The 15,430-nt window shown below is 41.5% G+C and overlaps 1 protein-coding gene across 46 annotated transcripts in view; it reads right to left on the reverse strand.

Moving 5' to 3' along the window:
- Ep400 (E1A binding protein p400) overlaps window positions 1–15,430 on the reverse strand; it is a 111,355-nt gene that overhangs the window by 73,511 nt on the left and 22,414 nt on the right. For 39 of the 46 annotated variants that reach the window (XM_076561159.1, XM_016002601.3, XM_076561181.1 and 36 more), the window contains 3 exons: window positions 4,463–4,553; window positions 2,531–2,638; window positions 1,643–2,028 (listed from right to left, as the gene is read on the reverse strand). In XM_076561159.1, the coding sequence (XP_076417274.1) occupies window positions 1,643–2,028; window positions 2,531–2,638; window positions 4,463–4,553 (585 nt within the window). The remainder of the gene's footprint in view (window positions 1–1,642; window positions 2,029–2,530; window positions 2,639–4,462; window positions 4,554–15,430) is intronic. The other 7 variants (XM_076561166.1, XM_076561179.1, XM_076561165.1 and 4 more) reach the window with 1 other exon arrangement.

The raw sequence follows: 15,430 nt of genomic DNA on the forward strand, positions 1-15,430 counted from the left end.
TTCTTAAAAGCCATTTACCATAGCTGATCCATTTTTGTTTTGTTTTGTTTTTTTCCAGACAGGATTTCTCTGTGTAGCCTTGGCTGTCCTGGAACACACTCTGTAGACCAGACTGACATAGCTGATTCTTTTAACAACAAAGGCAGGAAACAAAGGTTAAGAAAAAAAAAAAATCACCATGCTGCTCTAAGTGAGGACTGTGACTCCAAAAGAAGGAAGATCACATTCTTGAAAGCAAGGCCATGGGGAGCCTGGCATAGTGGAGCGCACCTTTAATCCCATCACTCGGGAGAGGGAAGCAGGTTGATCTCTGTGAGTTCAAGCAAAGTGAGTTCCAGGACAGCCAGGGCTGTTATACAGAGAAACCCTGTCTCGGAAAAACAAAAACAAAACAAAACAAAAGCCATAGGGGCCGGGCAGTGGTCGCGCACGCCTTTAATCCCAGCACTCGGGAGGCAGAGGCAGGCGGATCTCTGTGAGTTTGAGGCCAGCCTGGTCTACAAAGCGAGTTCCAGGAAAGGCGCAAAGCTACACAGAGAAACCCTGTCTCAAAAAAAAAAAAAAAAAAAAAAAAAAAAAAGCCATGGGGACAGAGTTTAGTGGCCCTGGGGGGAGTTCACCCTCCTTCCCTAACCAAGTGTGTAGGAGACCCCCATACCTTCCTGCCTCAAAGCTCTAGAATAGCCCAAGATACTTACAACATAGCTGATAACATGTCAAGTTTTTAACCCGTGGCCTGAACTTCTCATGAAATGGGACTAGCAAATTCCACTTCACAAAGTTGCTAGGTAGAGAAACTAATGCCAATGAAGTCCCTACCACAGCACATGGCAGTCAGTATAGATTGTTCTTCCCTTTCTGTGCACATCTGTTTTAAGTCTTTGCTATAAATCCTAACTGGAACTTAAGGCTTTTCTGAGTAGCTCCCTTAATAATATGAGGGAGGTGAGAGCAAAGGGGCCCAGCACTCACTGACTCCCATCTATGCTTTAAAGCTGGTGGACCTGCCATGCTGCAAAGTCTCACTGGACTCCAGGGACTGGAGTAAGCACTCATAAACCCACAGAGGTGTGAAGTCAGTGAGGAGGAGCAGCATCCTCAACACTACAACAGGCACAGTGTCACCCACACTGGTGGAATTCATCGTATTGGGGAAAAGGGGAAAGAGGCAGCCAAGGAGGAAACCTAGCTGACGGTGAAGATCCTGGCTTCATCCTCGAACACAGCTAGAGTCAACTCTGAATTATCATTTCATCCATGTCTCTTTGGGTCAGTCTCACAACTTTTCAAGACTGGTAAAATTAGTCACCATTTAAGGGTTCCCAGAAGACCAAATGGGGTGACAAATACAACCCACTCCAAACAGCATGTGACTCAACAGGTCAAGGTTCCCTCCACTAAGAGCAACAATAATAATGATTTTCTATTACTTTAATGATCGTTATTACAGAGCAAATAGAATTAATCTGCAACTGCTAGAATAACCAACTGTGCTAAAAGGGTAAGTAAAGCTGCTCCCAGGAGTGTGCAGGTTCAGTGCAGACCACACTACCAAATTCCTAAACTGCAAGCCACCTTTGCAGACCGTTTCCTTTTTTCTTCTGCACCTCACTAGTCAAAACAGCCAATGTCCACAGAGTACCTGGGTCTGGGAAGAAAGCTGAGAGGTCTGCATCTGTGCCTTCCCGGGCATCGGAACGTGGAGGGCCGGCTGGGCAGGCTGTGGAGGAGGAGCAGCAAGCTGGCTGGGCAGGGGGGCAGGGATGGGGGCATTCAGCTGTTGAGTCTTCACTGGAATTTGGAGCTGAGTTGGAGCTTCCACCATCTGTGACTGCTGTGAAAACTGCAAGGTGGAAGGGAGGGTTGTGGCTGGGACACTGGCTGGAGGCAGCCTCGCAGGGAGCTGTGGTGGTGGGGTATGCAAGCTGGCGGCATTCTGCACAGGAGGCCCTGTGGAGGGGTCATACTGCTGCTGGCTCTGCTTCTGTCCTGTGAGCTGTGTAGCCTGAGGAGTTGGGGGCATCCCTCCTGCAAAATAAAAAAAGAGTCCAAAGCAATGATCTCAGTGCAGAGCAGCTTCCACCAAGTGACTCACAAGGACACACACTGGACATTCTGTTGCTCACATGAGAACTGTTACACTCAAAATGGGAGTGTCCTAGGCAGACCTAAGGTCAGGATGAGCACACAAAAAAGGAAAGAATGCACCCAACTATTGCAAGTTAGTACTAAGCAAAACAAGCATCAAATAACCACAGGGCACCTGACAGCAGTAGCAATAAGGAACACAGAGATAAAATGACTTGAAAGCACAATGTGGAGATGTGTGGCTCCCACTAGAGTGGCAAGAACCTGTCTCCAGGGGCTTCCTCAATACTGAATTGATTGAGGTGCAAAGACATGTCCCCACATGGGAAATTCCACATCCAGTACACTCCCTCGACTGCACGGCCCTAATCTGGGCCAGGCTCTAGGTTTTGGGCATTCCCTCACGACAAACTAAGAGTGCTGCTCTACTGCTGGGTCTTACCTTGGACTGTCGGCATTAACTGCTGCAGAGGGACTCCTGCATTCACCCCTGGATGCTGGAAAACTACCCCTGGATGACCCACTTCAAGACGAGGTCTCTTAGACTGCTCTAGAATAATTTTCAAGAAAGGTGTCGTTTCATATAAAAATAAAACCACAGAAGTAGTAGGAAAAAAAAAAACATATGTAAGTGTTTTTATAAACTTTGAAAAGGGAAGCCCTTCTATGCTATAAGGGATAAGACTGACACAGTTTCATTAAAATTTTGAAAGTACAAAGAAAAGCATCATACAAAGGTCAAAGGACAAGCAACAACTGAGACATTACAACACATGACTGGCAGAGGCTCACTTAATCATTCTCAAAGCACTCACAAATAACATGAGAAGTTTCAATGCCCAGGACAATTGACAGAGAACATCACTATTGAGCCAGGGACAGAGTCACAAATGGTTAATGAGCAATAAAAGCTCCTGTGCAATCTTACTCAGAATCAGACAACCACATCAAAACAGGAGGTGTGACTTCATCCTTAGGTCAGACCACCAAAGATTACAAGATTTATCAAAATAAGGAAAATGGACAAAATGTGAGAGCCAGAAACTGTCGACAGTGGTGGAATCGGACATGCCTGCTGGTGGGCAATTTGAGAGCAACACTACAGTTCATTCAAGAGGCTGTTCCTTCACCTTCAAATCAGCTACCAGATATGTCAAATGAACATTTCAGACTATATGTCAAGTCCCTGCTCATTCTGGCAGAAAAACAAAACAAAACAGAAGAAATGTAGTAATAAACAGGGAAGACTTGCAAAGAATGACTCATAAAAGTCAGCTGGCCAAAGCCATGTGTAGTGGCACACACCTGCAAACCCAGCATTGGAGAGCCAGAGGCAGGAGGTTCCCTCCAAGTTCAAGGCCAGCCTGGGCTATCAGGAGTTCCAGGCCAGCCAGGTCTCATGAAACAGAATCTTTTTTTTTTTTTATTTGAATTTTTATTCTTATTTATTATGTATACAGTGTTCTGTCTGCATGTATCCCTGCAGGCCAGAAGAGGGCACCAGATTTCATTACAGATGGTTGTGAGCCACCATGTGGTTGCTGGGAATTGAACTCAGGACCTCTGGAAGAGCAGTCAATGCTCTTAACCTCTGAGCCATCTCTCCAGCCCATGAAACAGAATCTTAAAAAAAAAAAAAAAAAAAAAAAAAAAAAAAAAAAAAAGTTCATCCACAGAGCAGAACATGGTGCAGCCATCAGAAGATTCAGATGCACTGACTAGGAAAGTAACATATTATGGTCATTATTTTTTTAAAGTAACTCTGTATCTGTGTGTTTCGTTTTAGTTTTTTCAGAGTAACTCATATGTATGGAAATTTTGGGTATGTACAGAAGAATGTGTGATAATCACAAAATATTGACAGCGGCCCTTGCTTTGGCTGCAGAAGAAGCAGGCATAAGTCAGAGACAGTTATGTGTCACCTTCTGAACTATTGTAGCCTCTTACATTTCAAAAAAAGGGTGTTCCAGGCAGTGATGGTATACACTATTAATCCCAGCACTGGGGAGGAGGAGCCAAAGGCAGGGGGATTCCTGTGACTTCCAGGCCAGCTAGTGATACACAGAGAAACCCTATCTTGGAAGGAAAAAAAAGTGTCATCACATGGGGCGGGGGGTTTAGCACAGGGTGCATGGTAGTTTAAAAAATAGCTTCCAAATGTGGCCTAACAGTGAGTCATACCATGACTGTTCATGGGAAAGCAGATGGAATGTACAGAATCAAACTGAAGTTTCTAACTTCAACACAGATAAAAACTTGTGCAAATATTTTAGTTAATAATAACCAAAAGAAAAATTAACTTCGAAGAAATTAAGTTCTTTAGAAACATGTGGCAACTAAACCACCAATGTACTGTTGGCCATGCTGGGCATACCTGTAGGTGGCATCACCTGCTGCCTCTTAAAGGGGTCGGCTTCTGTGGCACTGCCAGCCCCCACCACTAGGCTCCCAGTCAGAGCTTGGTGCTGAAAAAAAAATGAAAATCAATAAGATTCTTATTGTTACAGCCATCAGAAGAATGACACACACACTAAAACTACCTACCATACCTATTCCAAACACTGACTTCTCTCTTTTTAGTAAGGCTCCTTTTAGCAACTGCTACTACCCACACAAAGTATTTAAACACACACACGGAATATATATTTACATATCAGAAATACTGTAAGATTCTAACTTACCTCTTAGGAGAAAAAAAAGAACTGGTAAAGACCTATTTTTCTGGTTTTAAATGGAATTTCAAATCATCACCAATCTACGAGCTTCAAACACTAGCTTTAACTATTGAATGACAGCAAAAGGGCTGAACTGGAAAACCTTCCTTTCAGTTCGAGGCTATAGCTTGGCTGGCCTAAGGTCATACTACCTGGCCCAATTTCACACCAAAACTCAGTAACGGAAGGAAAACTACAGGTGCCTTCCTACTGGGGAACAACATGAAAACCCTAATTAACAACCATCTATCTGAAATCTCCAAGATGATGCTTTTTGATTACCACCTCTCTCTCCCTCCCACCCCCTTTCTGTATACATATACATATATATATTATATACACATATATGTGTATTACAAATGAATATGTATGTTATTTAAATAAGATTTAAATAAAGCAGAGGAATTCAATCTGTATGAGCGACATGGTTTCAACTAGCTGCATTTGACATTCTAGAAAAGGCAGAACTAAGAGGACAGAACATGGTCAGCAGTTACAAGGAGTGGGTGGGAGGGATGGGTTAGAATACAGCATATTTTATATGACCATCATGGTAGTCTAAACCTACAATAAGTACAGCAACAAGAGGGAGCCCCAGTGCATACTACAAACTCTGGATGACAATAATGTCCATGCAGGATCAGTTAAAAAAGTGAACCCCTGTGGGGGATGTCAACAGGAATAAGGCTACACACATTGGAAGACAGGGAAAAGGGATCTGGATAATCTTTGTACCTTATTTTTTTTCTGCTATAAACCAAAAGCTGACCTAAAATAAATAGTCAGGCTTGTTGTGCATGTCTTTAATCCTAGCACCCAGGAGGCAGAGGCAGGTAGATCTCTGTGAGTTGAGGCCAGCCTGGTCTACATAGTGAGTTCTAGGCCAGGGATATACAATGAGGCCCATCTTTAAAAAAAAAAAAATTAGAAGACCTTTAAGCTAAGTAGAGAAATTTGTGCTTATAATTCCAGCACAGAAGCAAAAGATCTCTTAGTTGGAGGCCAGCCAGGGATCCATAGTGAGACCCACCCCCTCCCAAAAAAGAAACAAAGATCAAAAACATATTTACCTAAAAAGCTACTGACATGTCACTTTACAAAAAGAGCAATTCACTGGATCTTGGTCAGCAAAGACTTCCTCATCTGAGCACTGTCCCTGCCATATCAACAGGGTTCCTAACAGCAGTGCTGACCAGTACGTATAGGCCATGGGAGAATTTCTCTCTAAAGGACTTAGCTCTTCCAGTCTCCTCTGTGGAGTAAACACCAAAGTTACTGGTGCTAATCAAAAGACACACCACAGAGCACAGGCTCACCAGTAACAGGTAGCACAGTGAACACTGAGATGCCCTGTTCATATTTAACAAGGACAGGAGGAAGATAGAAGAGCACAGGAGACAGAGAGTAGGCTAGTCTTATGTCAACTTAACACAAGCTAGAGTTATCTGAAAAGAGGGAACCTCAATTAACTAATGCCTCTGTAGTGGGTAGTGGTAGCACAGGCCTTTAATCCCAGCACTCGGGAGGCAGGCAGATCTCTGTGAGTTCGAGGCCAGCCTGGGCTACAGAGTAAGTTCCAGGAAAGGCACAAAGCTACAGAGAAAACCTGTCTCAAAAAACCAACAACAACAACAAAAATCCAGCTATAAGGTCCCCCCCCCCCTTAATTAGTGATTGATGGTTAAGGGCCCAGCTCATTGTGGGTGGTGCCATCCCTGGGCTGGTGGTCCTGGGTTCTATAAAAAAGCAGGCTGAACAAGCCATGAGGAACAAGCCAGTAAGCAGCACCCTCCATGGCCTCTGCTTCAGCTCCAGTCTCCAGGTTCCTGCCCTGTGTGAGTTCCTGTCCTGGCTTCCTTCAGTGATGGACTACAATGTGGAAGTGTACACAAATAAACTCTTTCCTCCCCAACTTGCTTTTTGGTCATAATACTTCATGGCAGCAATAGTAACCCTAACTAAGACAGATGAAAGAAATAAAGGAATGATCTGAAAAATCAAAACATGTTAACAGTGGCTTATCTGTGAATGGAATTATATAGATAACTTTTAATTCATGTATGTGCTTTTCTCAGTTGTCTAAATACTCTGAAATAAATGGGTATCACTTATATACTCAAGACATTTATTCTTTTCTTTTTTTTTAAGATTTATTTATTTACTATGTATACAGTGTTTGCCTGCACACCAGGAGAGGGCACCAGATCTCATTACAGATGGTTGTGAGCCACCATGCGGTTACTGGGAATTGAACTCAGGACCTGGAAGAGCAGCCTGTGCTCTTAACTGCTGAGCCATTTCTCCAGCCCCCAAGACAGTTATTCTTTAGTGAAAAGAATAGTGGCCTGCATCCAGGAGTGACTAAGTACTCCGCATTTGAGGAAACATGCTCCAAATAATCATAAGCTCCAGATGAAACATCACAACAAAGAAGAGGTGGCAGGTGATACAGAAGGGAAAGGAGCCTAGCAAGTTTCCCCATGTTGGCTGGTGGCATGAGGGCAGTCCCCAGGCTACACTCTGTGGAAGGGGACAGGGAGAGCAGAGACTGCTAGACAGAGGAGGCCCTGTCTCCTCTGCCTAGGTCTGACTGGTAGATATCAGGAGTCTGGCTGACCATCAACCACGGTGCAGAAAGACTGAGGCAGGGGGACTGCAAAACACAAGCCAGCCTGGACTGCATGAAGAAACCCTGTCTTGTTTTTCTAGACAAGGTTTTTCTGTGTAGCTTTGGCTGTCCTGGAACTTGCCTTATAGACCAGGTTGGAAACCCTGTCTTAAAAAAAAAAAAAAAATTCGCTAGGGAGCAGTAAGATGGCTCAGCAGGTAAAGATGCTTGCAGCCAAGCCTGATGACCTGGGCTGGATCCCTAACACATACATGGGAGAAAGAGAAATGAAGTTCCCTAGGTTGTTCTCCTACATACATACATATGTCATGTACTGTACTCCCACACATAGATGTATGTATGTTCTGGCAGTACACACATACACAATAAATTAATTAATTAATCATAAATGTAGCTTACAGAAGCTCAAACTCAAAATGACTGCTGCCTATATAAGAATGCACTCACCTCCTGGAGGAAGACTTACATCAGCCGGAACCTGTAGCTCCTAAGCCAAATTTCTCCTCAATTTTAGTAAAGTAATTAAATGGCTAAATAGTTAGACCACAGCTTCTAAGACTGATGCTGTCGCTAAAGATGGAACTGGGTTAAGGGTAAAGAAAGAGATCTTTCTGAGTACCTTTAAAGGCATATCTGTTAGTGGAAGAGACTCAGTAACCTGCAATCTCTTAATTCAAAATCTTCTGACACCAGGATTTGGTATGGACAACACAATACAAAACATACCTGAGCCTTCTTTTCAAAAGTATATACAGTGGGCCTGGAGGGATGGCTCCATGGTTAAAAGCATTTTCTGCTTCTGCAGAGGACCAGACTTTGGTTCCCAGAACCTACATAGTGGCTAACAAGCTTCTGTAACTACGGTTCCAGTGATTCCAATGCTCTCTTTTGGTCTCACAGGCATCAGAATGAATGTGGTACACATACATACATGCAGGTAAAACACTCATATGCATAAAATAAAAATCTTAAAAAAATAAAAAAAAAAGCTAGACTTGGTGGTGTACACCTTTAAAAATCCCAGCACTTGGGAGACAATCTGCAAGTTGGAGGCCAGCCAGGTTTACATAGTGAGACCTATCTCCAAAAAAAAAAGGGCAAAATAATAATAAAATTCATTTTTAAAAAACTATGTACAATAAAAACAGGTTAAGATCCCATTTGATACTTATAAACTTTCAATTATACACATAAAAATATGAACACATTCATAATATAGAAAATAATGGCTGGGGTAGGGTCCCTAACACTGCAATGGTGGTCACAATAGAGCTACGCTGCATCAAGAGTGCATAAAGACTCTCCTCAGCAGCTCTGAGAAATAGCTGGGCCACAGAAAGCTCTGGATCCGTACTCCGATTAGCACAAACATTAGTTGCAAACAACAAAACCCATCCTGAAATTCTTTTAGAATGCTTAGTGTAGCTGTCAGGACAACACATATGAGAACAAGAAGACTGGGATATTCGGATATATCCATCAATATTCTTGGCTAAACATGATGTAACATATGCTAGGCCCTATAAACTAACCTCTTCTGACTCACAAATGCTACAACCCCTAAGAGTACTTCCCTAGCAGGGACCCAAAGCCCAAACCTGAACATCAGCTGAATGGAACAGCTCTCAAACTGATGGAATATGAGCAACTGCTTGACAGAGTTATAAGCACTAACATAAAGGAGCAAGCCATGTAGTCAGTACACTGTAATGTTAGCGGTTTGGAAACAGACATAAAGACTACTGCAATTCAAGGTCAGTGGTCCTCTGACACCCACATGTACATGTGACTTTAATTAATCATATAATCTAAATGGGTATCAAATTCCCATTCCAATTTTCTGTATATTTAATTTTTTCATAATACACCAATGAGAAGAAAAATGGAGAAAGTCAATGCACAGCATTTAAAATACCATTAACGGGACTGAATATGTGGTTCAATGGCTAAAACACATAGGGTGCAAGCCTAAATGGCCTGAGCCTGAGCCCCATAATCCACAGAAAAAGTTGGATGTAGTGGTGTCCATCTGTAATCCTGGCATTTCTATGGTAAGATGGAAGATCAACATAAAACAGTGACTCCCACCAGACACAGTGATGCACACCTTTAATCCCAGCACATGGGAGGCAGAAGCAGAGCTCCAGGCCAGCCTACTCTACATAACAAATTTCAGGCTAGACAGGGCTACACAGTAAAACCTTGTCTCAAAAAAAGAAAAGTGACTCTCAAAAGTTGTCCTCTGACCTACACACACACACACACACACACACACACACACACACACACACACCATTGAAAGTACACACACACTGAATAAACAAACATTTATTTTTTTAACGGGCTAGGCTGGCATGAAGCTCATGTCTTTAATCCCAGGACTCAGGAGGCAGAGGTAGTTTGAAGCCAGCCCAGTCTACATAAAAAATTCCAGGCTAGCCAGGGCTACATGATGAAACCTTGTCTCAAAATAAATAAATAAATAAATAAATAAATAAATAAATAAATAAATAAATAAATAAATAAATAAATAAATAAATAAATAAAACCAATAATCAAGAAATGATCATACATTTATGAAAACTCTGAATGCCTCCTTCCTCACCAAGGTCCTCACTTTTGGAGCTGTGTGCTAACCTTTTCTGTATAGTGTCATCACTGACAGACTTTTCTCTAGTCTATCTCCAGAGTTCTGCTTTCTGCTGAGTTTTAAATTTGTGGCACAGCCCTCACCCACAGAGCACTCTGGTTGATACTCCTCTGCATGGATACACATAGTCATTGCCCATAATGCTGACAAAGCATCTTTGGTTCTTTCCAGTCAGGGCAGTTACACACAATGCTACTTAAGAACATCACTATTACTGGCCGGTGGTGGCACACGCCTTTAATCCTAGCAGAGGCAGGTGTATCTATGTGAGTTCAAGGCCAGCCTGGTCTACAGAGTAAGTTCCAGGACAGCCACGACAGCTTCACATAGAAACTCTGCTGTTTTTTTTTTTTAAAAAAAAAACAAACAAACATCACTATACCTATGTTCTGGTACATACAAAATTTCAAAAACTCCTCAGGCATACATTTCTGGGTCTGAGATGTGATTATCACTCATCTTTTCCAGCTGAAACAAAATGTTTTCTTATGTCTAGATCAAGCACACTCCTCTAAAAGAGGGTGAGACTCACACACACTCACATGAACATATGCCATCCAATTTCATCTCTGGTCATCGAGTATGTTTAATTGTGAATCTGAATAGCTAAATTTGCACTGAACATATTAGTCATCTTTTCATATATTTGTAGGCACCCTTCACCCTCCACAGTCCCATTGTTCTTACATAGACAGGCCTCTGTATGACATATAAATACACTAATACATTGCATTTCTGCAAATACAGACAAAGGTTACACCTATAAATTTTCTTTTTATTTTGCTGTTGGTGTTTATATATTTCAAGACAGGGTCTCACTATGTAGCTCTGACTGTTCTAGATTTCAATATGTAGACCAGACTGGACTCAAACTACCTCTGCCTACCAAGTGCTGGAATTAAAGGCATATGCCACTATACCTGACTGGATTGTCTGAAATTTTCTAATTTAAGATTTATCTTCAGGGCCTGGAGAGATGGCTCAGCACTTAAGAGTTATGCTTTGGGCTCTTCTAAAGGATCCAAGTTCAATTCCCAGCACCCACACCAGGTGGTTCACAATCACCAGTAACATCAGTTCCAAAGGACCAGACAGCCTCTGTACCACTGCAACACACATGGCATACATACACAGAGACATACATAAATAAAAGCAATAAAATTAAAACCCTTAAAAAAAGATTTATCTATCTTTAAGCTAATTATAATGAATTCACAAACAGTAGAATCAGGTTACTCCTCCCCACAAAAATGAATCACGCTCTTTGGGAAAATGTCTGATCTCAAGTCTAGATCAAGGAACAAAGATGCACTTTATTTATGTGCTAAGTAGCTCCACCTGGCCTAGAACTGTGTAGACTAGCCTCAAATTGTAACAATTTCCCTGCCTCTTGATTCCTAAGTGTTGGAATTACAGAAATGAATCAGCACACACAGTACAGTAGATGAATCTTAAAACATTCTGTGCCATGAAGGGGTAGGGAACATGTCAAAGGTACATTACAGCCAGCTTGAAGAGACCTCAGGCAGTCAATTACAAACATCCTGGAAATCAAACCAAATGAGAGCTGTGGAAAAGGAATGGGTAGTTGCTTGGAAAGGAAAATGAGACCTCATGGTGAAAAAAGCAGACACAGTGACTAACATATGGGTTATACCAGAGTGTGAGCCTGTTAAAACTCAGCAAACTCTTCACATTGACAATGATGTGCTTCCTGTTATAAAGTATTCCACAATTTAAGGTAAGACACCATATTTAGACTCAAGAGAAATCACAAATCACATTAATAGGCACAGAAGCATCACTTGACAAAATTAAATATCCACGGATAAAGGAAATTTCCCCCAGCCTGAAAAAAAGACATCTACAAACTGATGGCTCTCATCCTAAGAACAACATTGTTTGGGTTTCTACTACTATAAGACACTATCACACTGAAGTCCTGACCTGTACAGCATAACAGAGCAAAGGATAAAGTTAAGACTCCAGGCTAGAGAGATGATGCAGTGGCTAATAGCACTGACTGCTCTTCCAGAGGACCCAGGTTCAATTCCCAGCACCTACATGGTGTCTCATAATCATCTGAACTCCAGTTCCAGGGGGGATCTAATGCCCTCTTCTGACCTCCATAGGCATTGCATGCACATGGTGCACAGACATACATGCAGGCAAAACACATAAAATAAAAATAAATACATCTAAAAAAGAAATAGAAAGAGCAGGACTCTCTATTTGTAGACATAATTGTCTATATAGAAAACCCCATGACATCTATAACAAAGCTCCAAAAACAAATTAATGAGTGTAACAAGGGTGCAGAATATAGGTTAAAATAGCCAGCTGTATTTCTGTTTGCAATGAACAGCTAGGAACTATTTTTAAATACTATTTATAACAACAACAAAAAAAGATATACTTAAATATAACTCTAACAAGTTAGACTACAACATTAGCATGCTGAAAATTACAAGCATCAATCAAGGAAACCAAAGACCTAATGCATGAAAAAGTCACATTCAAGACTGGAAGGACAGTACAGTATGGCTACCAGTTCTCCCCTAACTGGTTTTAACAGATGCAATGCAATCCCCACCAAACCCCAGCAAAATATTAAGTCTATTCTGAAACCTATAGGAAAAGGGATAGGGAGTACAAGGACCAAACAAAACAACAAAGAAAAGAGAACCAAGGTGAGAATTTATGGTACCTGGGTCAGTGAGATGGCTCAGTAGGTAAAGGTGTCTTATGTAAGCCTGACTGACCACCTAAACTCAATCTTCAGGATCACGGTGGAAGGAAAGAACAGACTCTTGCAAGTAATCCTCTGACATCCATCATGGTATGCACATGCCTGAATACAAATACACACATATACATACATACACACACACACACACACACACACACACACACACACACACACACACACACACGGGGATGGATGGATGGATGGATGGATACAGAGAGTGAGAGAGTGAGAGAGTGAGTGAGAGAGAGAGAGAGAGAGAGAGAGAGAGAGAGAGAGAGAGAGAGAGAAAGAGAGAGAGAGAGTGAGTCAGTCCTGGCACTAACACAATCAAACATCCATAAGTAATAAACCCACAAACATCTGTCACACCACACAGAACTTCATTGAAATGGATTATAGGCCTAAATGTAAAATTCCTAGACTTCTAGGCATAAACACAGATCTCTGTGACTTGACTTGAGCAGAATTCTTAGGAATGATATCAGAAGCACAGTATATCACTTCTCAGACTTTTGGCTGAGATCAAGAATAAGCACAATCGATTTTTAAAAATGTTATACTTCTCCAAAATTTTAAATACTTGCTCTGCAAGTGATAGTCAAGAAAAAAATTGCAACTAGCACAGTATTGTACCAAAAATTTGGCATCTATATCATGAAAAAAAAAAAACCAACTTCTAAATTCAACAACAAACCAACAACTAAATGAAAAAGAAATGAGTAAGATACAACATTTCACCAAAAAGACCTGCCAACAAACAGAAAAGATACCCAAGATCATCAGACTAAAAACTGTCTCACACCTATACTTCCTGGAAAAAGGACTATAGCTCACACGGTGATGAAGTGGGGAGTGGGGAACACAGCTCTCACACTACTGCTGAGAACACAAAACCATCCAGAGGGGAAAAAAAAGGTTAGTCATCTCCTATAAAGCTAAGCCTACACTCCACATAGGATCCAATAACCTGACTCTGACTCACAGGTATTCATATGGATGAAATGAACACCCATGTATATACAAAATGCAATCTGTAAACAATTACAGCAGCTTTGTTTGTGAATCCCTGAAACAGAGATACTCAACTACCCAGCAAAGATAAAGGGTAAAACTGCTCCCTGAGAACACCACCAGGAGACAAGTTTACCTTGTGAAAACGTAAGGCTTCTTAGTGTCTTAAAGGTTTTGCAGAGAACACGTGTTTGATTCCCAGTACCTGCTCACAACCATCTAACTCCAGTTCCAAAAGCTCTCAACGCCCTCTTCTGGTTTCCACAGGCATCAGGTGCAAGTGGTACACATAAATGAAACCTAATAAAAAATTTTCAGCATACCAGATTCTCCCCTGCTAAGAATGGAGGATGCCTGCCAAGAAGGGAGATAGATAGGAAAGGCAACCTGGATATGCTTGCTGCCTTCCTCCTAGGAAAGAATGGGTTAAACCATCTCAATCTACAGATCTGTTGCCTTTGTTTCAATAAAGTATGAAGACTGCCACAGCCATGAAAGATAAAAATTTTGTTCTCCAGTTTAGCCAAACTGTAAACAAATCTGCTTCCCTTTACCAAATTCTACTTCCTAATTTCTTTTGGAATACAGGGAACCTGTAAGGACAAGTTATAGACCCAAGGATCAGGAAGCAATAACAGTACTCGGCAATCAGAAGAAACTACAAACTGACCAGAAAGGCACTCCGAGAGCACTTGCCAGAGGACATGAAAGGTCAAAGCATACAAGAGTGCATGAAGGACTGTTTAGTGGAAACAAAACTTTTTTTTTTTTTAAACTGTGTTGGGTAGTACACAACTCTATGGTTGTGAACATTCACACAACTATAGACCAAAGAAAAATGAATGTTATTGATATTACAAAACCAAAGAAGTATTTAAAGTATCATGTAACTCACTGATTAAAATGGGTCTCTACATATAAATGAATGTAACAAGAAGTGATTAGCTAATAAATGCAGAAGGAATATTGGAAATAGAAACCCCACTTTGGAGCTGATGTCAGGAAAAGAGAGAAGAGGACCAGGAGTTCAAGGTCTTCTTAGGATACATAGTGAGTATGAGACCAGCCTAGATTATTTAAGAAAAAAGGTCTTAGCCGGGCGGTAGTGGCGCAAGCCTTTAATCCCAGCACTCGGGAGGCAGAGCCAGGCGGATCTTTGTGAGTTCGAGGCCAGCCTGGTCTACAGAGCGAGATCCAGGAAAGGCGCAAAGCTACACAGAGAAACCCTGTCTCCAAAAAAAGAAAAAAGGTCTTTAAAAAAAGCAAGTCTTAGTGATTCATAACTATAATTCTACCAGCACTTGGGGAAAAGGTAGGAGAACTACTGTAAGTTTGAGGTCAACCTGAGCTATAGAATTAAGTTCCAAGTTAGTCTAGGTATAAAGTAAAACTCTGCCTCAAAAAGAAAGATAAGAGAAGGGTAAAAATAACTAAATAAGTAAGTAGATAAATAAATGAATGAATGAATCAAAAAGGTTAAGGCTGGATGTGGTGGTGCACGCCTTTAATCCCAGCACTCAGGAAGCAGAGGCAGGAGGATCTCTGTGAGTTTGAGACCAGCCTGGTCTACAAAGTGAATTCCAGGACAG

The sequence above is a fragment of the Peromyscus maniculatus genome, chromosome 23, assembly GCF_049852395.1.
Source record: "Peromyscus maniculatus bairdii isolate BWxNUB_F1_BW_parent chromosome 23, HU_Pman_BW_mat_3.1, whole genome shotgun sequence".
NCBI classification, from domain to species: Eukaryota; Metazoa; Chordata; class Mammalia; order Rodentia; family Cricetidae; genus Peromyscus; species Peromyscus maniculatus.